The sequence below is a fragment of the Sapajus apella genome, unplaced genomic scaffold (assembly GCF_009761245.1).
Source record: "Sapajus apella isolate SASKATOON/1434 unplaced genomic scaffold, GSC_monkey_1.0 scaffold25, whole genome shotgun sequence".
Taxonomy (NCBI): Eukaryota; Metazoa; Chordata; class Mammalia; order Primates; family Cebidae; genus Sapajus; species Sapajus apella.
In genome coordinates, this window is record NW_022436965.1 from 4,954,452 (window position 1) to 4,982,057 (window position 27,606).

At 35.3% G+C, this 27,606-nt stretch overlaps 1 protein-coding gene across 7 annotated transcripts in view; it reads right to left on the reverse strand.

Annotated features, from left to right (window-relative positions):
* HMCN1 (hemicentin 1) overlaps positions 1-27,606 on the reverse strand; it is a 528,603-nt gene that overhangs the window by 98,304 nt on the left and 402,693 nt on the right. For all 7 annotated transcript variants that reach the window (XM_032291619.1, XM_032291616.1, XM_032291617.1 and 4 more), the window contains 11 exons: positions 23,788-23,901; positions 23,142-23,228; positions 20,733-20,924; positions 17,891-18,064; positions 16,454-16,567; positions 15,476-15,621; positions 11,360-11,510; positions 9,627-9,821; positions 8,010-8,123; positions 4,790-4,977; positions 3,243-3,339 (listed from right to left, as the gene is read on the reverse strand). In XM_032291619.1, the coding sequence (XP_032147510.1) occupies positions 3,243-3,339; positions 4,790-4,977; positions 8,010-8,123; positions 9,627-9,821; positions 11,360-11,510; positions 15,476-15,621; positions 16,454-16,567; positions 17,891-18,064; positions 20,733-20,924; positions 23,142-23,228; positions 23,788-23,901 (1,572 nt within the window). The remainder of the gene's footprint in view (positions 1-3,242; positions 3,340-4,789; positions 4,978-8,009; positions 8,124-9,626; positions 9,822-11,359; positions 11,511-15,475; positions 15,622-16,453; positions 16,568-17,890; positions 18,065-20,732; positions 20,925-23,141; positions 23,229-23,787; positions 23,902-27,606) is intronic.

Consider the following 27,606-nt stretch of genomic DNA (forward strand, 5'->3'; position numbering starts at 1 on the left):
TATAATAGTGAACATGTTAAAAGTGAAAGCTGATGTTATCAGCAACATATATTCCCATTTACTAAGAATAAATCCAAACACTGTACTCTGCTAAAGGACTGAGGTAATGATTCTGTTCATTATCTAGCTGGCTGTCTTCTTAGAATTCCCTAGTGCCTTCATCAAACTCACGTAGGAGTTTATTTTTCTCAGTTGAAAGAAAGCACCAGAATTTTCAGAGACAGAATTATTCTGCATTTTATTTGTAAAACATAGTTGACAATTCCTAAAATGATTTTGTCAATGTACAAAGGAGACCTAATGTGCTTTTTATTAAGTATATTAAAATAATCTTGTTTTTAATATTTTATTTTTATAATAGTAAAGAGACAGGAGATGGTGGGTTTTTTAGGAGATGTTGGGCAGGGATCTAGAGTCAGGTTCGACTCTGGCCTTTGGAAGGGAGAGCAATGCTTTTCTATTTCAACAAGAGGGATGAAAGAAATGGCAGGAACAGATGTGGTCAGTGCTCTCAATTTGATGGCAGGAATTTGAGGTGATTTCTAGAATATTCTTTCTCTGTTCTTTGCAAAAGAGAAGGTGAAGGCATTCTTATTTACTGAGAGAAAGTGAGCAGGGGCTGTTATGAACTGAATGTTTATGTCCCTGCAAATTTGTATATTGAAGCCCTAAGTCCCAGTGTGGCTGTATTTGAAGATGAGGCCTTTAAGGAAGTAATTAAGGTCAAATGATGCCTTAGGATTAGTGTCCTTTAAGAGCTACCAGAGGACTTACTCTCTCCCTCACCAAACATGCTCAGAAGAAAGGCTATGTGAGGCCATGTGAAGACAAAGCAGCTGTCTGCAAGCCAGATGGAGAGCCTTCTCCAGAAACCAAACCCTGTCTGTACCTTGATCTTGGACTTTCCAGCCACCAGAACTTTGAGAAAATAAATTCATGTTCTTAAGCCGCACAGTCTCTGCTCTTGTTAAAGCAGCTGGAGAAGACCAAGACAGAGGCCAACTGATATTTCTGAGGAGAGCATGAGGGTTTAAGAGAACCACTACAGTGTAGAGAGAAAACGACAAGCCGCAGGCAGCATGGAGGGCTCAGTTCAAGCTGGTACTATGAACTTACAATGACATCAATGTTCCTGACTTCAAGATTTCCTTCAGCCATACTGAGCTACCTAAGTGCAGGTAGAGTACAGATGTGGAATTTAGTGAGAGGCAGAAGCAGCTAAGTATAAAACTTATGGAATCAGGCCGCCTGCATTAAAATCCTGGTGCGGCATTTGCAAGCTGTGTAACTTTGAGCATGTTACTTAATCTCATTGAGCCTCGCCTTTTTCAGCTCCAAGAGAGGCATAAAATGGAGCAAGCACATATGGTTATTGAGATAATGAAGTGAAATAACACATATAAGACACTTGGCACAACACTTGGTAGGTTTCAAGTAGTTTTTTTGTCCTTGTTATATGCAGATTTGAGCTTTTACTGAGCAAGAGTGATGAGAAGACTTGGGCTAAGTAATTGAAATGCTGTTCCATAAAAATTAAGCTGCCTATGAAGGAAAGTGAAAAGAGCTAAAACCTGAGATGCCAACAGACTGAAGGTTAGAGTACAAAAGAGAGAAGCATAGTTATGGAGGGAGATAACAAATGGTATTGTTTTAAGTAAAAATAATTTATACTCTTTATGCTCAAATGAATTTTCCAATATTTAAATAATGAGTTCCTGATTACAGTCAGGAACTCAAGACATGATTAACTGGTGAAACAAAAAACACATTCCTCAACTCCAATCCTTAGTTAAAACATTAGTGATTACTATTACTTCCTCACAAGTCACTGTCCCACTTCAGGTGCTTCTACTGCACATTGCTAAGAGGCAATGATTATGCAGAAAATATAATAAATATGCAGAAAACATTTATTTAGCAATTATCACAACTATAGACACCATTCTAGGTTTACAGAGACCAAGGTAAGTAAGAGATGGCCATCTGCCTAGAGCACTTATAATAAAGTTATGGGTTAGAGGCAAAGATACAGATCTATAAAGATAACACAAGGCAACATATGGAACTGCTATAATTGGGGTATTTACAAGATGCTTTTTGTCATAGGGAAGGAAAAATGAATTTTGCCTTGAGCAATCAATCAGGAAAACTAATCAGTATTTTTTTTCCCCAATATTTACTCTACTGCACTTTACAGATTAGAATGTGTGCTTTCACAATGATTATGTTTGTTTAATTCATTCTTCCTGAGAATTCATAACACATGTGTTCCTGCTCTGGTCAGGTTTATCCATTCAAAACACTTCAAAGATACTTATTAAGCCTCTACAGTGTGTTACTCAGTGTGCTAAGTACTGGGATTAAAAAGATAAAAGTTTTTCAAATATCTGTTACACAAACACCAAGTACTGCTAGATACCAATACTCCCTACATATAATGCCAATGAAGTTTATCATGCTACATAAAAGTCCTTTTGAAGGCAGACATTTCAAATTTCAGTTATTTCCAAAATGAGCTAGAATTTTATGTGTGTATTACCTATGTAAAGGAGATCTTTTATAATGATTGTTCACCATTTCCAATTTAATTTTCTGGAAGCATCAGCATCTCACAAAATAAAACTACTCTTTTGCAGTACTCAACTACTTTTTTTTTTTTTTAGCAAAAAAATGGTATTTATGGAGTGTCTAGCATGTATTTAAAAGAGTTTGATGAATAAATTAGGTGTGCTGGTACGTCTAGCATGTATTTAAAAGTTTTATGAATGAATTAGGTGGTTTTAAAGGAATTATTTAACTCCACAAAGTGACTTTTTCTTCTCGAGTATATTAGGTACTAGGGGACATAGCTCAGCATGAATTCTGCACTTAAGGACAGAAACCAGTTCCAATCAGGACTAGCAGATAGATTTTTATGAGTAGAAGACCCATATTTGCTTCTAACTTTATAAACTTGTAATCACTGACATTTTAAATTCTGATTTTCCTTTCAAATATGCAGGAGTAATTATTTTCTTTTGAGGGATTGAAGTAATAAAAAAAAAAACTGTCTTCCTGGAAGTTTTATACTTTATCAATCCTACTGGCTGTAGTGGAAAGGAAGAAGAGAGGGGGTTGAATGAGTCCAGGTTCCTCACATTGCTTAAATTAAAAAATACAAAATAAGCCTACATAATCTAAAACAGAATTTTTCTGCTTTTTCAAGCATACTCTACTGGATGGTTTTGGAACTGAGCTCTTACCATGAACATTGAGGTTAAAATATTTTTTGGCACTCCCAGCTGTGTTTTCAGCAACACACACATACCTGCCGATGTCTATTATTTGAGTATTCAGAATCTAAGGGAAAAATAAAGAAATTCCAGCTGAAATTTTGAATAAAGCAATTTGTCATATTTGTTTTAACAATAATATATATTCTTTCAGATAGACATAAAAAATGTTGTACATACTACTGCTGACACTAGCTTTTATTAGGTAAATCAAACACATATTTATTTACTAAGATTTCTAGTCAGGAAATTCTATATATATTTGTGGTATAGTGACTTGAAAAAAAAGTCCCAAATTATTCTCTCATTTCCTTCTCTCTGGCTCTGGCACTGTGACTTTGACACCCCATCAGGAAGTAGAATTTGTGTTGGTCTTGGGACTCGCCTTGGTCAACAGAACGTGATGGAAGTGACTGTCATTTCAAAACCGAGGACTGTTCACTTTTGCTCACTCTTTTGGAACCCTGCCACCACCATGTGAGGAAGCCAGGGTTAGTCTGCTGGAAGGGTGGAGATTATGTGGGGCGGAATCAGTACAGTTATTGCAACTGAGGCCCCAGATATATGTGCGAGCCCAGCCAGGACCACATCCAGAAGAGTATCTAGCAAACCAGCAGGCTTGTGAGCTAAATCAATGCTTATTGTTTCAAGGCATTAAGTTTTGGATGGTTTGTTTTATGCAGCTAATGTAACAGTTATGTCTTCTTCATTTTGTTACACAGAAATTTCTATCCATCTATATATCTTTTGGACTTGGACACAGAACCATGGAAGTATTTTGATAGAGGTTGTATGACTATCACATAGAAATAGTCACAATATTTAGAAGATACTTTGAAAATCCAAGGTTATTTATAGGTAATAAACCTCATTCTTTTTTAAATAAGGAACTCCATGAGGTGACCTATGTTGGATACACTGATGGTTATGCTTAGATTGAGCCAATAGAATATTATTTATTTTGCTCAAGAAGTAATTATCAAATTGTATCCTAACAAAATAACTTGTGCTATTTCTACAAGTGCCTTTCTTTCAGGATATGTGAAAAGAATGTAGACACATCATTGGTAAACAGCAATCCAGGATATGTATATGATCTTCACAATTTTTATTATTATCAACTGTTTGGCAATATACAAATTTAAAACTATAGGGAACTTTCCATCATTTAGAATTTTACCACCAGAAATATGTAATGGAAAGGACTGCAATAATGATTTGTTTATAATATGATTTTTATCACAAAGGCCATACTGTGGTCAATTGAGGGGTGTGTGTGTGTGTGTGTGTGTGTGTGTGTATGTGTGGAACATTTCCGGAAAAATCCACATAAAACTATTAACAGTAGTAACAGAATGAGGAGGAAGAGTTTTATTTTATATACCTTTGATCATTCGTTATTTTTACAAATATAATGATTACAAGCTAATAAAAATTATTGTTAAAGGTCAAAAAAGACAATTATTACTACAAAATACAAAGTCAAGTAGCCTTTTAAAATTAGGTCTTTAATTTACCTGCAGAATTCTTCCACTAGATAGAAGTTTATGATGGTCATCTGCTAGCACGGGCTGTCCATCTTTCTGCCAGGAATTCCTTGGTGCTGGGCTGCCGCTGGATAAACACTCCATCAGCGCGCTCTTGTTCACCAGCACGGTGACCTCTTCAGGGAAATCACTATTTGCTCCCTTGATAATTGGTGGCACTAACAAAGGATTGCAACAAAGGGATAATAATGGGCAACAGTCTTTTCTAAATTATTCTAAATTTCTGACAGCTTTAAAAATTTTGAGATAATAATAGAGAAGTAAAACTTGAAGGAAAAACCATGATCCCAAGGTAACATTTTACACTAATAGATTAGGGTGGTGAAAACAGTATTTGAATTTGGCTTTATTTTCTTCCCTTTCTTCACTTATGCTAAACGAATCCCTCAGATAGTATCATTCTCATTTAGCCCAATCTCGATTCCCCAATATATCTTTTAATTCTCTCTCAACCCCTTCCACTACACCTTCTGGGTTTTCAAGCATACATATAAAAAGCATCTGTATAAACAGATACTGAAGTCCATACGGTTATCCAGAGAATACAGATAAATTACATCTTTTAAAGTGTATTTGAAATGTTCAGATTTGGCCTCATTTATAAGGGCATTGCCTGGGCGATTCCAAGTGTGTTTCCCAGCCTCAGCACCAGTGGTATCAGCATCAGCATCAGCATCACCTGGGAGCTTGGTTAGAAATGCAAATTCTTGGGCCACAACCAACTTCAATAGGCATCTCCAAGGAGGGGCCAATAAATCTGTGTCTTAACAAGCTCTCCGGGTGATCTTTACGTATGCTAAAGTTTGAGAAGTCCCACTCTAGATTTTTCTACATGTGTTCATTTTTGTTTAAAACAATACTATAGAATCCAGTTACACATTAGTTATGAAAATCATATATTACCCGAGGAATTTTAAAAATGACAATGTTAAGTGAACTAGGGACACATGCTGGCTAATTTGGTAAATGTAGAAATTGATTTTTAAAATAATCATTTTTGTTTTGAAAGCTTGGTTATTTCCTCCCCACTTTTAAAATATACTGTATCTGTAGCAATCAGTAAAGACTGCAAGTTTGATGTAGATGCAATCTTGTGGTATCTGGGCTTCCAACAACTAAACTGAAAGTCTGTAAAGAAAATACTCAATGCTACAAAGCACATAATAGAATTTCAGTGTTATTTTGAAGGCATACTTTCACATTCAAAGCTACATGATTGATTTTACTATACCTCCGATAATATAAAATGTATACTTTGAACTGCAGATTGATAAACTTGAGTTTTAGATGAAAAAATCACTACCCAACATCAAGAAAACTAATCAAGAGCTGAAGCATTAGGAGGCGCTAGGAGGTGCACTGCGGGTTCAGCCATTGACATGCAGAGGCCCCCACCTCAGCTGTTCGCGTGACCTGTTCCTCCAGCTGCCACACCCTACCTGTTGGGTTATACCACTCAGAATTGTTCTCAGTGGCCCCCCTCCCGCCACACCTAGGAGATGAGCAGCAGACATGAAACAGCCCTAATTCAGCATGTGGGGGCCAGTTAATTTTTCTTGCTTTGTTCCACCTTCTAACTTTAAAATCTCCAATGTGCTTGTTAACTTCCTAATTGAAAATAACAGCCTGAGGCACGAACATCTACCCTTGACCATCCAATCCCATAGTTCCATTTCAATTTCGCTGAACCGCAGTCTTTCCCTGCCTACATTATCAACTCCTTCTACTCACCCTAAATGAAACTCTTTCCAAGTTTAGGTCTGTAAGGTACACAGATGTGTGTTGGTCAAGGAATAGCCTGAGGCAGACATCCAGGCCTGCATGACTCAGCAGAATTGGCGTGCAGGCACACACCTCCACTCATTATACAACCTGCCTGTGTAAGTTCATACTTGGCTGTGAGCCACTATTGTCTGCAGAAGGTATAACTGCCCTGCTGACAGTGTGCATGGGGCTCAGTTCAGCATGGCATGGCTTGTCTTGACATGGCTTGCATATGCCTTGAGAGAAACACTACTAAGGAATAGTCAGTCTCCTTGAAGGTGGGCAGGGGGAAGCCAGGAACCGGCTTGTCCCCAGAGAGAAAGTGTTAAGTTACTAACACTGCAAGGGAGAGCTGGCCTTGCAAGCCTGCCATACAGCTGTGCATAGGAGCCAGATGCTGAGAGGAGCCGCAGAGTCAGAGCAAACAGCCAAGATAAAGGCGGACAGGGTAAGAGAACCAGTGTGAGAGAGCTGCTAACTACAACTACATTTCACCTGCCTCAGCATCCCCCACCCCCCACTGAGAGTGTTCTTTCCACTATCTTGCCCATTCATTCTCTCCTCTAGGACCTCAGTTGGGGCTGGAACCTGACCCCAAGCAGGACGTATGGCATAGCTGAGAACCTGACAAGGTTACATTGAGCCAGGTGGTCCAAGATATTCCTTCACTGTCCTTGACAATGTCAGCACTGATTTTCAATTGTCTTCTCTCTTTTCCTTGTAACTATCTCATGAACTTTAAAATCTATGTTAACTGTAATGTCATTTATCTTTTCCTTTAAAGGAACAATACTTCTTCAAATCTCTGTTCATGAATTCAGATGGTGATCTGGTTCAAGGATGGACATTGGAGCTAGACTTTATCAATTAGAACATTACAACCCCTTGTTCTCTGTGATTGGTTCCAGATGGATATGTGAGTGATTCATACTTGGCCAATTAAAACCATGGAAATTCAATTCTAGGACTTCAATTGTAAATACTAGGAGAAAAAAACTTTCATTTGAATGTGGAACTAGGAGGATGCAAGCCTAGAACTGCTAGAGGCCACCTTGCTATCCAAAGGGATTCCCCTACCTTAGAGCCATTAATAAAGAAAAGCAGAGTCGAGAGATGTAAAGTGTGGTTGACCTCTTTTGCACCACAGAAGTCAGACATGACTGTAGCCAGCTCTGTTTTGAGACTTTTTGGATTCATAAGTCAATGAATTATCTTTTTTTTGTTTAAGTCTGTTTCTTAATACTTCAAGAGTCCTGACTTATGTGCTGTCAATTGGTAGATGATAATTACCTCCTTGGGGGAACTATCCGTTTCTGATCATCTTTATAGTCTCAAAAGTGCTTAGTGTAACATCTTGCAAACATTCGTTCCTCAAAAATACTTTTCAGTAAAAGAAGAAACAATAAACAAAAGAAAACAAACTCACAGAGAACACGAACGTCATAGTGCAGGGAGTCTTCTCCAGCCTCATTCACAGCCACACATGTGTATCTCCCAGCATCTTCCACTTTAGCCCGAGGAATCTGCAACACTCGCCCTCCTACAAATAAGATCCCACTATGTTTACTCCTCTAATCTTAAAGTGAACACAGCTGTAAACAGAGATACAGATTTTCAGGTCTAATGACTGCTTACATTTTCCTGCAAGGTTCCTGTTTCATCCAACGGTTCAGTTTTAATTCCAGATACCACTTTTATAACAAACACTACATTATTAAAAAGTGGCCCAACATATGAATCAGATTTCCTGAGAAATGAATAGCTCATGTAGATTTTCCTAGAAGGGGGACTGCTGCTCTATGTGCTTCATCATGTTTCCTAATGAATGTTACTATGTAGCGACTTCTTGCTTTTACAGTTTTGAGCACTTTTAATAGATGTTTACGCCATTTGCTATAAGTACTTGTTTGAGAAAGCAATATCCAAGGATGTAAAAGTATAAAGTGTACTATTATACACGTGTTCTTATGAGGATAGCTGTGTATTTTTAACCTTGTCATGTAGACATAATTTCAAATTTAGAGAAAAGTTGCAATAAGTATATAAAGACTTTTACCCATGTTTACTAATGATTTATATTTCACTCCCATTGCCTTCTCTCTCTCTGTCATATGTATATAATCTTTTTCTGAACCATTCAAGAGTAAGATGGAGACATGGTGTCATTTCAACCCTAAAATACTCATAAATCCATATTTCATAACAACAAGGATAATCCTTTATATAACCACATTACATGATTAAAAACAGAAAATTTAAAATCAAAACAAAACTACTATTGAATCCACAGTCCATGTTCAAATTTCATTATTATAATGAAATGTTTTCATTATAATGTTGTTGCAATAATGCTTTTTATAGCCATTTCCCCCAAACCCAGACCTAATTTAGGATCACATATTAGAGTTGCCATGTTTACCTAGTCTCTTTTCATTTTTGTAGATATTCTTTTATTTAATTGGGGTCAAATTTACATTTAGTTACTTAATGCGTTGATCTTCAGTGTATAATTTGATGAATTTTGACAAGCCCTGTATATCTGAATGCTTGTTAAAATTAAATAGAAGCCTTGAAAATAACATTCCATAACAATTTAAATGTCTTTTCTAACAATAAACCAGGTAATGACTTAAATATTTGAAACTAATAATCTTTCCTATTTATTTATAAGTGCATTTAATAAATGTAGTAATGATCTATAAATATATATTAGCATTTATGTTAATAATATATATAAACCAAACTGATGATCTTATTGCATTAATAGAGAAATGGAGGCACAAGGAAGCCAAAGAACTTTGTTATGTTGATAGAGTGAAGGTGTAGAAGATCTGAAAACATACTAAGCTATTCTCTCCTATTGTCTAATTCTCAACCAAGACACTTCTAGATTGAAGCTATGTGGATGCCAGCAGCATTCGGTAGCCTACCTGCCAGTTAAATTACTTGGCCGGAGACCCAACCAACTCAATTTGTCTAATAAATGAGAGTAAACACATTTGGCAGATAGTCAGCTTTTCACCCTGTTGGTAGCAATCTTTACCTGGCAAAATCAATACTTTATCACTGGAGGTCAGAGCGTGGCCATCTTTGTACCACGTCAGCGTAGGAGGGGGAGCAGCATTTGTCTCACAGTAAAGAGAAATGGGATTGTTGATGATCACATCTTTGGCTTCACCACTCCTGCCGGTATCTAGCATGTTTCCTATTTCCCAGAGTTTCTGAAAACTTGGAGGAACTATGGAAGAAAGGCATTACATTCTGGTCACATATGATTGCTAGTGTCAATCCCTTAAACAAAGATCTTGGCTGTGTTTTCACAAGACTTGTAAATGCAATAAATTAGACAATGTGAAAATAATTTCAAGTGCTTACACAACTACCAACTCTAGCCCTTAGCCAAAAACGCAGTAGACAGAAGTCAGAGCTGATTCTCATGAGGAAGAACAAGAAATATGAGGCTCAGAGTGCTGCGCTCATGCTTTGCTCTCCCTGTTAAAGGGCTCTGGCACTTAGACAACAAGGGGCTCACTCTCAGGAAGGAGCATTGCTAAATAATACACAGCAGGAAAGACTAATTTTGAGAAGCCATTAAAAAATACTGGCTTAATTGAGAGCATTTCACAGTGATTTGGCTTACTAAGAAGGCTAAATAAATTATGCAATCAGGATTAAAAATTCCATTAACAAAAATAATAGGACATTTTCCTACTTTTCTGGGGACAAGTATGAACTTTTTGGAAGGAAATTTGCCTGCATATCAAAAGCATTAAAGGAGTACAAAACATAAAGTTTATCACAGAGAAAAGCACATAACATTTAACTTAGAATTTCCACTCTTAGCAAATTATGAAAAATCAAAGATGTACAAAAGGTTTATGTATAAAGATGTTCAGTGTCACATTATTTATGAGTGGTGAAAGCTTAGAAACAACTCAGACATTCAACAGTAGGAGTCTGTGCAAATAAATATTTTTTGGATATTTAACTGGTGAAACATAATTATTCAAGATCATGTCAAATAGCAACATCAATAGTAACAATAAACAACAATTATAGCAGGTAACATTTCTCAATTGTTTTGCTAGGAGCTTTATATACTTTTATCTCATTTAGTATTCACTGCAATTCTATAAGAAAGTCATGTTAAAAATGAGGAAACAGTCTTAAAATTTAGGTAACTACCAAGTCACAAAGCTTTTAGGAGCCATAATCATCATTCAGTTCCAAGTCTTTTTTGTTTTGTTGTTTGATTGTTTTTATTTTTACATTTATTTACTTATTTATTGCAACTTTTATTTTATGTTCATGAGGTACATATGCTGGTTTGTTACATGGGTAAATTGCATGTTGTGGGGGTTTGGTGTACACATTATTTCATCACCCAGGTAATATGCCCAGTAGTGGACAGGTAGTTTTCATTATTCTGAATTCTGTACTGTACTACTTTTCTGCCTTCCACCTAAATGCTACTTTTAAAACTTCATTATATAGAGTTAAGGAAATGCTAATGTAACAGAGAAATCTATACTGTGTGATCCCAACTTTGTAAATGAAGTATACATTTTAAAATATCAGAAGGAAACATAAAAATAACAGAGGCAATCCTGAATGATGGGATTATTTCCTTCTTCAATTCTCAAGTCTGAATTTTTAATCATGAATTTATATTATTGTCAATAGAAAAAAAACACTGTTAAATAAGCCAAATCTTTTTTCTGTTACTTTGAAAAATCATGTAAATTACATTATATACAAGAAGGATACTAGTATTACCTTGTATATTCACATCAAAATCCAACTCATCTTCACCTGCAATGTTAGATGCTACACAAGTATATCGTCCGGTGTCTGATATTTGAGCCTCCTTTATTTGAAGTGTGTGTCCACTCGCAGCAATATTAACATGATCATCGGATTTAAGAGGCTGTGATTCAATTATAACAATGTTAACATTAAGTGCTGTAGTGAATCCTCTAAGAGGCCACGCAGTTGATAGCTTTTGTGAGTTTTTTAAATAAATGAAAATAAAATTATATGCAAAACATTCAAGACAATAGTTTAATCAAATTAATTGATTTACTTTAATTAAACCCATTATTTTTGACTAACTAAATTTTTATTTATTGAAAATTTCAGCTGTTATAATCTACATTTGTACCAGGTATTTGTGCATGATGCATTTATCCAGTTTTTATGATAAAAATGTGTTCTTAGTTACCATATTTATTCATGTTGGAAAAATTTTTTTCTAGCTGATCTCATGTAAAATTTAAAAAGCATGTATTTTATAATTTTAAGGAAAATGTTAGAATTTCTTTATGAAAGATTGACTACATTAGTAAAATCTGATTTGATCTAAATTACTTTTATTCATTCAGAAATATTACTTTATAAATAAAAAATTTTAATCTAAAATATTTATATTATGATGTTTTATTGAAATTATTACTTTAAAGTAGGATACCTAACTTACATATATTTGTATTATGATGTTTTATTGATGACATTACCTACAGTTAACGGAATATTTCCCATCTTCTCAACATTTTCAGTTATACTAAATTCCCCCTCATTCATTGAAAATTTTAGCTCCAGGCTCACTGTCATTCCTTCTAGGGATACTCTTCTCATAACTTTGTGATTTCAACACCCACCTAGATAATCATCCAACACTGTGTTCTCTTAGCTCCTTGATCTCCTTCCTTTAATTTTCTTGTCCCCTACCCTTTCTCAGCCACTAAATAGAAGAGTCATACCTAGACCTTATAATTACCAATAACTGAACTCCTTCATAATCTCAGTTTCAAGCTGTCATTTGCTGACTACCACTTCCTAATTTTCTGTTATTACTAATTTTCTCTAAGATTTTTTATGCCATGGGGGCCCCACAATCCACTGACCTTGCAATCCTTTGGCTTTCAGTCTCCTCCTGACCTCTATTCCCTTTTTACCCAGAGAAGTTCTGTCATGATAATCGTTCCTTGTATAAACCCTGAGCTCCCTTGCTTCCTTTCCCTTTATTTTACTACCCTGGCAAAACCCTAACTGGTTAAAATCAGTTTCTGCCCATTCTGAGAATGTGCTGGTCTACTCAAGGGCATCCCTCCAGCAACTGTGTCTTCTCTCCCCAATATCACCATTAACTTATTTCTTTCCACTGGATGATTCCAACCTAAAAAAGCAAAACCAGAAACTTCTCTTGCTGCAGCCCATCTTTACATTTTCCACTGCCCGTTGTAGCCAAATGATTCAAAAATGTTTTCTATGCTTGTGTTCTCTAATTACTTTCCTTCAGCTTTTTCCTTCCATTATTTCTTGATATATTCCAATCAGACTTTCACTATTTCTTCTTGATCAAAAATTCTTTGTCAAGGCCACCAATGACATTCATGTTGCTAAATTTGTTGGCAAATTCTAACTACTTATTTTACCTGATGAGTATCATTTAACACAGTTTAACATATCCTCATTTTGAAATATCATTTTCACTTACCTCTTGGGACACTACGCTCCCTGCTCCCCAACCTTTAAATATAGGAGCACCCTGGGGCTTAATCCTTAAGCCCCTTCACTTTCTACATACTCTCACTTATCTTGGACTCATCTTTGATCTCCTTCCTGCACACCCTACACATCCTGCTACCACCTTGGTCCAAGTAACCACCATCTCTCTTTTGGTGGAGATGCAATTTCAATAGCCATTGCAATAACTTCATAATTGGACCTTTCCTTTATTTTCCAAGTACGGAAAGAAATGCAATCTGTTTAAAACCTTAAGTTGCTGTTGTATCATTCTTGCGTTCAAAATTTCCCAGCTGGCTTTCCATCAGAATAAAGGCCAACTGGCGCACAGGGTGGTATGATGACTAATGGCTTTCCATTAGTCGTCTGCTCACACACCTTCTGTTCCAATCACTGTGCTTCAGCCCAAATGCCTCAGGGCCTTTGCCCTTACTGTGCTCTCTACTTTGTAATATTTTCCCCTCTATTATTTTATGTTTACTTCCTTCACTTTCTTTGGGTTTCTGCTTAAATGTCACCTTATCAGTGAGGCCTTCTCTATTTAAGTAAGAGATCACACTCTACACACTTGGTTTCCTTCTCTCATACTGAGTTTTCTCCACGATACCTTCCCCTCCTGACACATTATATGTCTTGTTAATTTGTTTAGTTTTTGCCTTCCTAAACTTCACATAAGCGGAGAATTGTGTTTGTTTCTTTCATAGCTGTATCCCCTGCATCTAAAACAGAGTCTGACAAATAGTAGATGCTCAACAAATAATTCATAATGCAATTAATCTATTAACATTATATTACTTATATAAAAGTAGCATAATTTAAATTTTCTATGCTTAAAGAAAAACTTGAGAGTATTAATAAAAAAAGTCAAGATTCTATCAAAACTTATTGTGGCCAATAGTTTGTCCAGTTTTTAATGTATGTCAATATTTTTTGTGTTTCTTCTTGAAAACACTACTTCATTTCAGTAGTGCTGCTTATCTGAAGACTGAAATAACACAAGAAAAAATATGGAAAATAAAATTTTAAATAGCACTTTTTGTTCACATTCTAGGAGACTAATTGCAAACCCTGAAAAATCTAGCAGTGTAAAGCATCATGGGTCAATTTCAGAGCCTGGACTTGAAGCTGTAATTTAACTATTTATAATGAAATTTTCAAAAACAAGATCAAATGCCTTATTTCTTAGTGCACTTTTAGTCTTTATCCAAGTTTTAATATGTGTATGTGTTTGTATACATGTGAGCATATGTGGTAACTATAAAAAATAAAAAGAGCTTTAGAAAAAAATTAAAAACATTATTTCAAAGGAGAAATGGATTATTTGCTTCCAAGTAAATTCATATAGAATTGATATTGTACTATGAAGTGTGCTTGTAGTCAGAAAAGAAACTATAAACAGAGCATGGTGGGCATTCTATATTTTCTCTTTTGCAATGGCTTCCAGATGAAATTTGCTTATTTTATAAAGGTTGACTTTTTTCCTAGCTGCCAGTATTGCAAAAGTCATCTGGGATCTGAAAAAATAAAGCTATATCTTTCCCGCATCTTAAATCATGACTATGATCTGAACTTCTACAACTGGAATTTAGCTGACCATTTGGCTGATTATGTGTAAAGCAGGACGAACAGCAGCTTAACTGATTCACATCTGTATTAAGTACAGTGTTAACAGCAGCTTAAAAATCTATTTTGGTCTAAGATCAACAGCACGTATGTCTTTAAAACATGCATAAAATGAGAAATATGGATGTGTGATCTGAAAGTCAGATCACAGAATTGAAGGATCTGTCTTTTATTTAAAGTTTCTCTGTTCCCAGTTAACTGTACTGGGCCCTTCATCATCTTTTTTTAGCATTTTTTAAATCTTGGAACATTAAAAAATATTATCTTTTATGAAAGAGTTAAAGATTCTTGAAGAATATCTGAGTAACTTTAGTAAATTTAGTATCCATGTTACACTTGTCATTGTTACCCGAGATGGCACCATTTATGTGTTGCTTCTTTACCAAGTTACTCATTCTGTAAAACCACAGAATAACAACAGCAACAAAACAAAACAAAACAAAACAAAAAACCTGTTTCCCTAACTTCTCCAGTGGGAGGGTGGCCAGATTTTCATTAACAACTGCTAATCCACATAAAAATAATTATGCAAACTTGCCAGTGAAGGAATAATGCTAAAACTGTTGAACATCGTTCAGGTTGGTTGGTTTTTTTTTAAGTTTTTACATTGCAGATGCGTGGAATTTCCCAGTTTTAAGATCATACTGATTCTCTGAGTCACTTGTGTCTATTTTATTATTTCTTTTTAATTGACCATTCTAGTCTTTAAGAAATCATCAGCAAATGAAAAAAGTTGTGACTGGCCTGTCCATCCTTGTACCAGCTGAGGGAAGCAGAAGGAATTGCATAAGCTTCACATTCCAAGGTCAAGGTGTTGTTTACTTTGATCTTCACTTCTTTAGGGGAAAGACCTGGCCCCAGAAGGTCCCCTTTATTGATTATGGGTGGAACTGCATAAAATAAATATTAAAGAGTTAGACATTGCTTCTTTTCAATACATGGAAAACCACAGAAATCACACTGAGGATTACTTATCGAGAAAACAAGGAAATAACACAGGCATTCTATGCTGATCTTTCATTAAGTATCTACATTAACATCTTATGAAACAGTGTTCAAATAAAAGATGAAACAGGAAATCTCTTTCTCCTTTCATCATTATCATACTGCCAATAAAGATAATGTCCTTTACAGAGCAGTTAGTTTCATTGATTCCAGGTCCACAGACATAGTCTGAACATGACCCATAAAGTGTATTTTATTGGTCATTAAGGGTACCAAGTCAAAGAACAAAGATAATCAGAAAGATACTTTTCCTTTCCAAACACAAAAGCAAAATCCTGAAATATGAGTCCTATTAATGGCAGTGTTAGCTTTGCCTTTTATTTATAGGTCCATGTACACAGGAATAGCTCAAAGTCACTAATGATCTCATCTTGGGCTATTGATTAGAATATGCATCTAACAACAGTTTTGTACATGAAAGTACTATACTTCAACCCAGAGGGTAATTCAGAAAGAAAAACAGAGAAACTTAAGGAAATGTCACTGACAAAGAGTCCAACAAGAGTAACAAGCAGATTTAGTGGGCTCTTCACATCTTTCATCAACTGAGGCCATAGACACAGTGCTTAATTCAACTTCCATCCTTAATAAAGTAAGCTGCACAAACAAGTCTTTAATGAAGAGTATAAATAATTATGAACCCATAATGAAAAACAGGATTGAAAAAGGTAGAAAAGCTGGGGAAGCTATGAAACGCAGTATTCTTTCAAAACTTACTGTACACCTTCACTTCATAGTGCTTTATCATTTCCCCAGCCTCATTCGTGGCTACACAAGAATATCTTCCAGCATTGTCCTCCTGTGCATTGAGGATCTGTAGAGTTCTGCCTCCTGAAAAATCATGGGACATCAAAGAGTCTCTAAAATCACAGTGACACAGGAGTACACACAAGCTATCAGGGGGTATATGTCTTCTTGTTAACATATTTCTTCTTACATATGCCAATTCTGTGATGGACATGTAAGATAAACTACAATACTGATGGTCACTGCATGGTATCTGAGTACAGCTGCTGAGTACCCAGTGGTGCTCTGGAGTGATGACTCTCAAGCTCATTCGGACCTCCCATGCCTTTGTGTACCACTCCAGCTAAGGTCCTTATTTCAACTTCTTCATAACTAGGTTTCTGCCTTAATCATCTTTTCCTCTCACCTACCTAGCCTACAGGAGAAATTAATGGTGCTGAAGCAAAGTTTTTATTTTGGTACTGTCCTCTTTGAACATCTTCAAAGGTTCTCAACTGACCAACATATAAAGTAAAAACTCTTTAACTCAGGCATTCAAAACATGACTCCAGCTTTTCTTGCTGACCTTATTTCCTGCCCCTCTGCCAACACACACACACACACACACACACACACACTCTATTTCTACTCAAGCTTCGGGTAGGGAGTGAGAATTCTGTTGCACAGGGCTAGGACATTCTCACTTTGTACTTTTCCCACACTGGTTACCCTGATGGATCTGAAACCTCTCCTAACTCATTTCCAATCAACTAAATTCTAGAATTTTCTTTAAAGTCTGGTCCAAGTTATGACTCAGAAACAAAGCTTTTTCTGACCACTTCAGCCCACAGTGGCTATTTTTAAATTTGAATTCTTATAAAACTCACTGCCCAGTTATCATACCCCTGACTATTCAGTAGCCATGGTTTTTCACAGATTCATATTCTTAATCAGCTCTTTGTGTGTATTATCTCTCCTCCACATAAGACTGTCAGTCTCTTAAAGCGAGTGATAATCCTTTTTATTTCTATTTGCATATCTATTTACATGCAGTAAAGAGGAACATATTCTCTCACTTTATTAGCTCTCCTTCAAAGTTCAATTCAATCAGAAATGAATTTCTACCATTTTTGGCATTCACATTAGAATGTATTTTAGCAGTTAATCACATTGTGGCATTTATTTATTTGCCTCTTAATTTAGGTATTTTTCTGATCTTTTAAAAGTAATTTTCAGTACTTTACAGGAGGGATCCCAATCCCCGAACCATGGACTGGTATCGGCCAGTAGCCTATTAGGAACCGGGCTGCACAGAACATAACACAACCAACAACACAGGTGCCTTTATAAAAAGTAACCAATGACTCTGCTTTTCTAGAATAGTGGATGACGCAGGTGCATCTTGGGCATCTGAAGCAAATGAATTACCTGGAAGAATACGAATATTTCGGTTAGATTCTAAAGGAATTCCATCCTTAAACCAGGTGATGGTAGCTGGAGGATATGAATAAGCTTCACAGACCAAAGACGTGGGGCTGTTAAGGATGACAGTGACATCTTCAGGGCTGCCATCACTGTCTACACCAGCAATTGTAGGAGATACTGAAAAATATGAAAATTTGATTGAAGAAATATATTTAGAAATTTGTACATTCATGCATTTCTAAATTTACATGATATGTATTTGTATAATTTCATTCCCTAGCAGTTACACAAAACAAATTATTATTATTATTATTCTAAACAAAAGAGAGTGATCCTTCAAAAAACTCATAGGGTAATATAGGAGATGACACACAAGAAAGGAATCATAACACATGAAAAAGAATCATAACGTAGTAAGGGCAATAATGGGAATGTTAGTAAAAGGTAAACGGAGGTTTTTTGGAAATGAGTTAGCGTTCAGTCCAATTTGAGGTGTGTGGTATGAAGAGTCTCATTAGAGAAGACCTCTTAAAGGAGGAGGATTTGAAGTGAGCCTTAAAGGATCAGTGGTAATTAGCAGATGAAAGCAAAGAGACTAATAAGAGGAAACATATTGGGAGCACAGTAGTATTAAATTATAAGCCATGAGGGGCAAGCAGGGTATATTGAGAGGATGAATTCAAGTGGGTCAATATTGGAAGCAAGGATAACTGAGACAGGTACATTTGTTCCATAAAAGATAATGAAGGACTGAACTAGAGCATTAAAGGAAGGTACAAAGTGGAAGGAGCAAGTAAAGACAGACAGAACATTCACTGACAGGACTTGATTATGGAATCTGGGGACTAAAGGAAACTGAAGTCAAATACAACCTCCAGTTTGCTTGCTTGGGAACCTAAACTTCAGAGAAGCGACATTAATGTAAAATGTAGAAAGATTTGCTTATTTAGGAAAGGAAAGCAGTTTGTTTAGTTCTGAATATCTTATATTTTAAGCGCTTATGAGAATTTCAGGTAGCAATGCCCAACAAGCAATTCTATATAAGAATCTGAACCTTGCAAGAAAGATCTGGATTATGGGCATATATTTTTAAAAGTCTCTTGTCTATAGAAGGTAATTAAACATCTGGGAATGAATTGTATTACTTGAAGCGAATAGCTAAAGTAACAAGAGCAATGAAGTAAGGACAGAATACTAGGGAACCCAGTGTTTAAGACGTGGCTCAAGTAAGCGTCCATAAGGGTAGAGAGAAGGAGCAAACGAAGGTGTGCAAGGATAACTGGGAAAGAACACTGTGAAGGAAAAAGAGATCAAAATGTACAAAACATTAAGACTGGGACTGCAAGATATTTGCTGGACCTAGCAAAAGGGAAGTGCTTGCCAGAGTAGTGTCAGCAGAGCCTGTTTTCAATAGGACAGCAAGTATAGATATCTGGCATGGTTAAAATATGAAGTGATGGAGACAGTAGAAGGTGCAGCTGCAAATAAGGCAGACGGTGGAAAGATAGAGGGTCAAGGGTGTAAGTACAAGGAGTAACTGTGAACAAGAAGGATAATTTATCCTCTGAGAAAAGGAAGGGTAACAGTACTGAATTTATGGCTGGGAAGATTGGAAGTTGCAAACACATGCACTTAAATAGCCTCTACTGTGTCAACTTGGTGGAAAAGAGCTATGATTCAGATGTAGATCGCTCAGTCTTCCATGGATGAACGAATGAATGAATATATATATATATATTATATATATATATATATTATATAATATATATATTTATATTCCATATAAATATATATATATATTTAAAATAATGCAGCATTCGTTTTTATTAAAAGTATTATTCATGAACACCTTTGCATTCATATAAAATTTTTGAAGATTTTATATTTCTGACAAAAAGCTGTAAAAAAAACAAAACGTTTAATTAATTCAACAAACAGATACTTTGAGTTTATACCCAGATTCTACCATAGATAGATGGGTAAATAGATCAATAGAGATATAACTATATTACTTATTCTTTATATATATATATATATATATATATAAAATACAGATATTATAAATATATATATAAATACTTATTCATTGACACTTAAATAGTGTCTGGTATTTTGATTTAATTTTTCTTGCACACATATCTCCCCTACTCAATTAGACAATAAGCTCCTCGAGGGCTGTGTTCAATATGTGAGGCTTCTATGTATGGTAGTATCTTTGTACTCCTTAAATGGTATAACCGATAACTATAAAAACAAACAAAAAACTATATAAATTTGCATACTCACATATAAGTCAGTTGATTTTAGTAGAATTATTTGATATTAGGAATCAAATACAATAAATTTAGGTGGTAAAAGTTTCAAAAAGTGAGCACAAGTTAAAAATCTATTTTAAAGTCTTTCCTGAGACATACGCAAGAACTGAATACACCTAAACACAGTTATTTCATCACTCATAGTCCACAAAGACTATAATATGGCCAATTTCCAATAATGACAAAGTCTCACAAAAAAAGGATAGAATATCTCAGGTTGAGACCCAATCATTGTTTACCTGCTTCTCTTTGACCAACATATCTTTATCTTTCACTGCTGATTAAAGTCTATCTTGTTCAGAGTTGTGTTCCTAGCACAAAACACTGTGCCTAGAGCATAGTAGGCATTCCATACGTGATGAATGAATTTATAACTTAATTCAGGAAAGACAATAAATGTACACAAGCACTGGACCTCCTTACATGATGAAATTCTGTGATAGAAACATTATTTGAGCAGAGAAAGTAAAGAAAATTTAGCCTACAGTCACATCAGATTCTTTAAGATATGAAGAAAAGCCCACACCTACCAAATACATTAAGACTGAAACTTCTGCTCTTGTCACCAGCTGGATTGGAAGCCAAACATGTATATCTTCCAGTGTGTGACACTTGGGCATTAGTAATTTGAAGGAAACGGCCACCAGACATAATGTGATGGGCTTCATCTTCTTGGAGGAGCTGCCCATCTTTGTGCCATGTAATTCCTGGCACTGGATTCCCTGTAAAAAGCCATTTCTGAGAATTGGCTAATAATTACATGTATACAATGGATAAACTGTGAAAGGGGAGGTTTTCACTCATTTGTCTTCCTATATATCCCACTTCCAAAACACTGCAGAAACCATTCATTTAAAAATAACTATGCAAACTAACTTATTTTACAATAATAATTATGCAATGACTTTAAAAACATGCATAGATTATACATAATTTTCAAACGTAGGTTAGTGTTCATTTATATGTGAAATGATCTAAATTGACCTTTGTGTTTAAATTTATACCATTCTTTAGACTATTACAACTAAGTACTTTCATAGTAAAGTACAGTTTTAAAATAATGCAGCATTCATTTTTATTAAAAGTATTATTCATGAACACCTTTGCATTCATATAAAATTTTTGAAGATTTTATATTTCCGACAAAAAGCTGTTAAAAAAAACATTTAATTAATTCAACAAAGAGATACTTTTGAGTTTATACCTGGATTCTACCATAGATAGATGGGTAAATAGATCAATAGAGATATAACTATATTACTTATTCTTTAATATTTACAGCCTCTAGAAAGAGAACCTGTATTTTTATTTTCAAATGAGATCTATGTTAAGTTTTAAAATTATTCAAATAATTTTTTTGAAATTTTAAAACCATAAAAGCAAGTCATGTTGGAAAGAGGGCTAGGATGATATACTAACTTGAAGAGGGGACGTTATAAAATATAGGCAATGGTTCTCTATGCAGCTGTTGGTAATTACTACATTATTTCTAGAAAAAAATTGACAGGTTAAGTAATAGTATATATCACATTCTTTATATCTGCCTTTCTTAAAATAGAAACAATCCCCCTCTGCTTATTTAAATTTATTACTCACATAAGGCAGGCAAACAATGAAGTAAGAATCTCACTGAATCTTACTTAAAACTCTGGCTTTCCATAAAATGTTATGGGCTAGTTTCATTATTCCTTTAAAACTGCAAGTCCATCTACATACAATAAAAAGACAGCCTTGAAAATATCCTCTTAGAGATGTGTTTATTTTGATTATATGCAACAAATCAATTTACTGGTAAAGATGATGAAACTGGTTTAAAAATTTTTATTTTTCCTACTCTCTATTCCCTTTGTAATATGCAAACATACTAACAAAGGTAAAAATATTGTTCTTGGAAAACACCCTCTATGAAATAATGCCATTATCACCAAAACTCCTATCTATATCTTTGAAATGAAATTTAAGAAAACAGGAAAAGGAAAGGAAGATACAAACACAGGGAAGGAAACAAAATTTTAAAAAGGTAGGGTAAGATAAACATACATATAAGTAGAAGCAGAATAATTTTTCAAAGGAGAATGATTTATTGAATTGAAAGAAAGGGCCAGTCCCTCCCTCCCTCCTTCCCTCCCTCCCTTCCTCCCTCCCTCCCTCTTTTCCTCCCACCCTCCCTCCCCACTCTTTCTTTCTTCCTTCTTTTACTTGTTGGTATTTCCTTTTTGTCTCCACAGAATCTGAAAGGTTTCCTCTATATTTCTACCAGCTATACTGGATTAGAATTCAATTTCAAATGCCCATTACAGTAGATGGACTTTTTCTCAACTGATTAATAATGTATAGTGGGGCTCAATATCTACCCAAAGGAAAATAAATCATAACAAAAAGATACTTGCACTAGTATGCTTTAGCACTATTGACAATAGCAAAGATATGGAATCTACCTACGTTTCCATTAACAGAGATTGGATAAAGAAAATGTGGTGTGTACACACACACACACACACATACACACCCATGGAATACTACTTATCCATAAAGAGAATGAAATCTTATCTTTTGCAGCAATATGGATGGAACTGGAAGCCTTTATCTTAAGTGAAATAACTCAGAAACAAAAAGCAAATACAGTATGTTCTAACTTCTAAAGAGCTAAGCAATGTGTACAAATGGACACAGAGAGTGAAGCAATAGGCCTTGGGGACTAGGAAGGGTGGGAGGTGGAACAGGGGTTGAGAGATGAGAAATTACCTTATGGGTAAAATATACACTACTTGGGTAATGTTTACCATCACCAAGACTTCACCAGTACTCAATACATCCACGTAACAAAACTCCACTGGTACCCCCTAAATATATAAACAATTTTAAAAAGATATGTGGTGGAGGCAATGACTATCAGTGAGTGGGGAGAGCACCACAAGTCTGAGAGCTGAGCCCCATACCTGTCACTTCACAAGTCAGCGTAACACTCTGTTTCTCTTTTACCTTCACATCTTCCAATGTATTTTCACCCACAATATGAGGTGGCACTAAAAACAAACAAACAAACAAACAAAATAAGTAACAGCTGTAACAGCAAGGCTGCTATTTTATAGGTATCTATCCATGTTTTTATTAAGCTATGGCCTTCAAAACAAATCCCCAATCCATATTCATTATTTGATTGTTAGAATGTCATAATATTTTGATCAATTCTACTTTTCAGACAGGTTATAAAGTTATATGCCATAAGTCCAATTATAATGAATTTTATTGTAATGTAAATCATAAAGTCTGCATAAAATTATGTCAACAAATCAGCAAGAACATTTATTCGACTTTTATTTCTTCCACTATAACTCTAATATGCATTCACATTAAACAAATCATTCAGGCTTTCAGAATATTGTTGAGCAATTGTGAATTAAGATGGGCATTTTAATTTCTCCAAACAATTGCCGGATTGTCTCCAAACAATTCTGACATTGAATTCTTGCCAAGAGTCACAGTTTGGGGGCCAAATAACACAGGTATGAGATCAAGTGGCAAATAAATCCAGAATTTAAGTCAATTAAATTTTTTTCTAGATATTACAAACTATATAAGTACCTAATACTGAAAGCCCAAAGATTTTTCTTTCTTCACCAGCTGCGTTCCGTACGACACAAGTATATTGGCCAGTGTCTTCCATTCTGGTCTGCAACAGCCGTAGTATCCTGCCTCCTGCAGAAGCAAACCATCTTTTTAAGATGACTTAAAAAGAAAACTGAAACTTTGTAAGTCATCCAAGTGATGCTCAATTTAGGTACACATTTCATCTGTATGTTTTAGAGGCCCTTAAATGAATTTATGTCAAGCTTTATAAAAAATCACATTTTAAACCTATATAAAACACAATAGGTGGTTCAGAAAAATCTTTTAGTTCAATGGATACAAATATAAATATAATGCTAGGTGACAGCAAGCAAGAAATGTTATTTCACAGAAAAGGTGATGTTTAAATGTGATCTTAAGAGGTAAATATATTTTAACACATGAGAGATAATGATATGGTTTGGCTCTGTGTTCCCACCCAATCTCATCTCGAATTGTAATCCCCGTAATCCCCATGTGTCAAGGGAGGGACATGGTGGGAGGTGATTGGATCATGGGGCGGTTTCCCCCAGGCTATTCCCATGACAGTGAGTTCCCATGAGATCTGATGGTTTCACAAGCATTTGATAGGTCCTTTACATGCTCTCTCTCTTCTGCCACCTGGTGAAGAATGTGCCTGCTTTTCCTTCTGCCATGATTGTAAGTTTCCTGAGGCCCCCCACAGCCATGCAGAATGTAAGTCAATTAAACCTCTCTCCTTTATAAGTTACCCAATCTCAGGTATTTCTTTACAGTAGCGTCAAAATGGACTAATATGGATGCTATTGTGAGCGGAGTATGAAAGATAGAGGAGATAGAGGTAGAAAGTAGGCATGAGAAGTGGTTCCAAAAGCAGAGCAGGAGGAGAAAATGGGTAAGAGATGAGGCTAGATGGAGTATGGCCAGGTTGTGTGGGCCCATGAATGCTGTGATGAGGAATGTTGACTTTATTGTGTTCACTGAAGACCATGTAGTGCATAAACAAACAGGGCTCATGATATGATTTGTGCTTAGAAAGACAACTGTGATCAGGTGGTTGGGAACAGAGTCCTAGTTCTCCGCTGAACATGTAATATGGGAATGTCGGAAAGATAAGCAGACCAGACACCCAGATTTGGGTGACATCAATATATTACCATTACTTTCAATAGCAAAAACCACAATTACTTTTGCATCAACCTAATATAAGGAAGATAGGATAACAAAGACTACCAGCTTTCAACTGAGTTTCATGGAATCCTAGATTTATATAAAATGTTATGGGGTCACCTCATGCACTAGTGATGCACTGCCTTTGTTTCTTTTTGTATTTTGAACATCTATGTAACATTTTGTTTGAAGAAATATTCATCCAAGAAATGCATGGAGACTGACAGTGAAACTCTAATATACTGAGGGGTTTAATTTGAAGGGAAACTCTATTTAAGATAAAGCAGAGGGGCCAAGAAACGAGATGAAACAAAACCTGCAGAGAACTAAGAGACACCCTTAGAGAACAAAGTCCTGGGCACCATTTGAGGAGTAAGGTCCCACAAAAAAAGGTCATTTCTTGGATTTTGTAATAATTTTCTAGCTGGTATATTTTTGCTTGGCACCCTGAATTTGAACTAAAAACAATATAATGGTTAAACATGAAATCTTCATGTAAATATTCACCTGGGTCTGGTTTGCTAGGAGTATTGGATCTGTTTTCTGTTTATATAAACACAAGCTGACATTGAACTTTTTCTATAAGCAACCTTCCCACCCTCAACCCACCTAAAGGTGAACTTAGTAGTATCTTATTTAGACAAACAAAGCTAATTACCTGAATGTAGCCTTTTTCCCGATTGAATTTATGTAAAGATAAATTATCTAAAAATGCTTTAAAAACTTATGTCAATTAGGGAAGGATTCAAGCACTCACTGCTACTTCAGATTAGTGAGATCATAATATGAATCCAGTTGAGAGAGATTAAAGCAATAGAACCTTTATGAATCACTGCTGGCTCTACAAACCTCAACCTCTTAAGTTTCATGATCTTCCTTTTCTCTTTGTTTTGTGGTCTTCTCACTTAATCCAGTGAAAACCAAAAATGGGTTCTGACAATAAATTATACTTCTATGGAGACGCTTCTTGTACATATTAAATTTTTATAGCAGTTATCTGTTTCTGGCAGATAACTTTATAACAACGATAGGGTCTTCACCAAAGTACTGCTTTTAGAAAAGCTTTACTTAAATTCTCAGGAGGACTAATATTAATAAAACAAAAGTGTTAGGAGACCGAAGACCAAGCAAGTAATATACCAGTCATTTGATTCTCATTTATCTATTGCACAACACAACATGTTCTGACTGTAAAACTGAATAACTCCTTTGGCAGCCCTACAAGGTGAAATACTTATCATGTGTTCACTCAGGGATCTCCAGCTGCTAGTCAAGCAAAACAAAGATAAAAGAGACCAAAACAGCACTCCTGTAAATTTGTAACACACTGGAGTACATCACTTTAGTTTGCCTTTTTCACTTCCAGGAGCTCTGTGCACTTACTATATTTAATAACGGTTTCTACTTTCTCAGTAACTGAACATTTTTTAAAAATCCAGAAAGATGAATATAATTTCAAGCCAAGAAGATAATGTGTTTAGGCTTTGGTAACCAAATTTTAATAAAATCTTTGCCATTTGTATGCATTTCTTAAGCTCAACAGAGACTGAGAGTCCTGTTAAGTCAAAAACATCATAGTGAGGACATAGGAAAGTTTCCCAGGACAGGGAGACCACAGACCTTTACCAGGTTGTCTATGACAATAACAACAATAGGTATTGGACCATAGAAGCAAAGGCTGTGTTAACTGTTTTAGACATCTCATTTTCTCCTTACAGAAACCCTGAGGCAAATACTATTCTTATCACTTTACAAGTGAACACACCGAAGTTAGCAAAGTTAAGTAACTAGTCTGAGGTCATAAATACAGTGAGTATTATAGACAATAAATGCGGTTAATAGCAATGCACATTTTTCATTAAGCTCCTATCACTTATAGACCAAGACCAGGAAGAAACAGGGGGAACTTAGGTTTTTTAGACCTAATTATAGCACTGGGAAAGACTCTTTTCTGAATATGCCTTCAGTAGTGGTAATTAAAACTTAGAGCACATTTAGGGGAAGAGAGCTTACTGCCACTTAAAGTAGCTCATCTTGACTTTAAGCAAGCTAAATATTCTTTTAAGCTGCTTGTATTCAGATACAAATCTGTCCCTAGAATCTTCCATATACTGATATTATTTTTAACTTCTGAAACTAGGCAAAACCAACATAATCTTTTCTACACCATGGCTCACCAAATATTTAAATTTACTTTGGATTATATACAAAATACACTACAAGGTTTATTTTTCCAGGCTAAATACAGACATCTTAATTACGTGATAATTCCCCATCATTGTTATTTTTCTTTGAAAATACTGTCATTAAGCCTTTCTTCTTGTCTTTCTAATAAATTCTGCTAAGTTTATAATGCAAAATATGGCTTGCTTTTCTTATTGGAGAAAATATAGTTTATGTGGCAAAATAATGTATTTTTTGTCTTGATAATCACATTGTATTTTAATGCATACTGAGAAACTAACACAATTCAGACATCTTTTCATATTAAGAGTTCTGAAGCTATACTTCACCATAATTTCATCACTGGTTTGACTATAAGTGCAAAGAGATTATAAACTAGTATAATTAGAAAATTAGATAGAGGGCTATCATGAGTCTTATTTAACCTTCATCTTGTTAAGTTTAACCCAAAAGCTCCAGCAT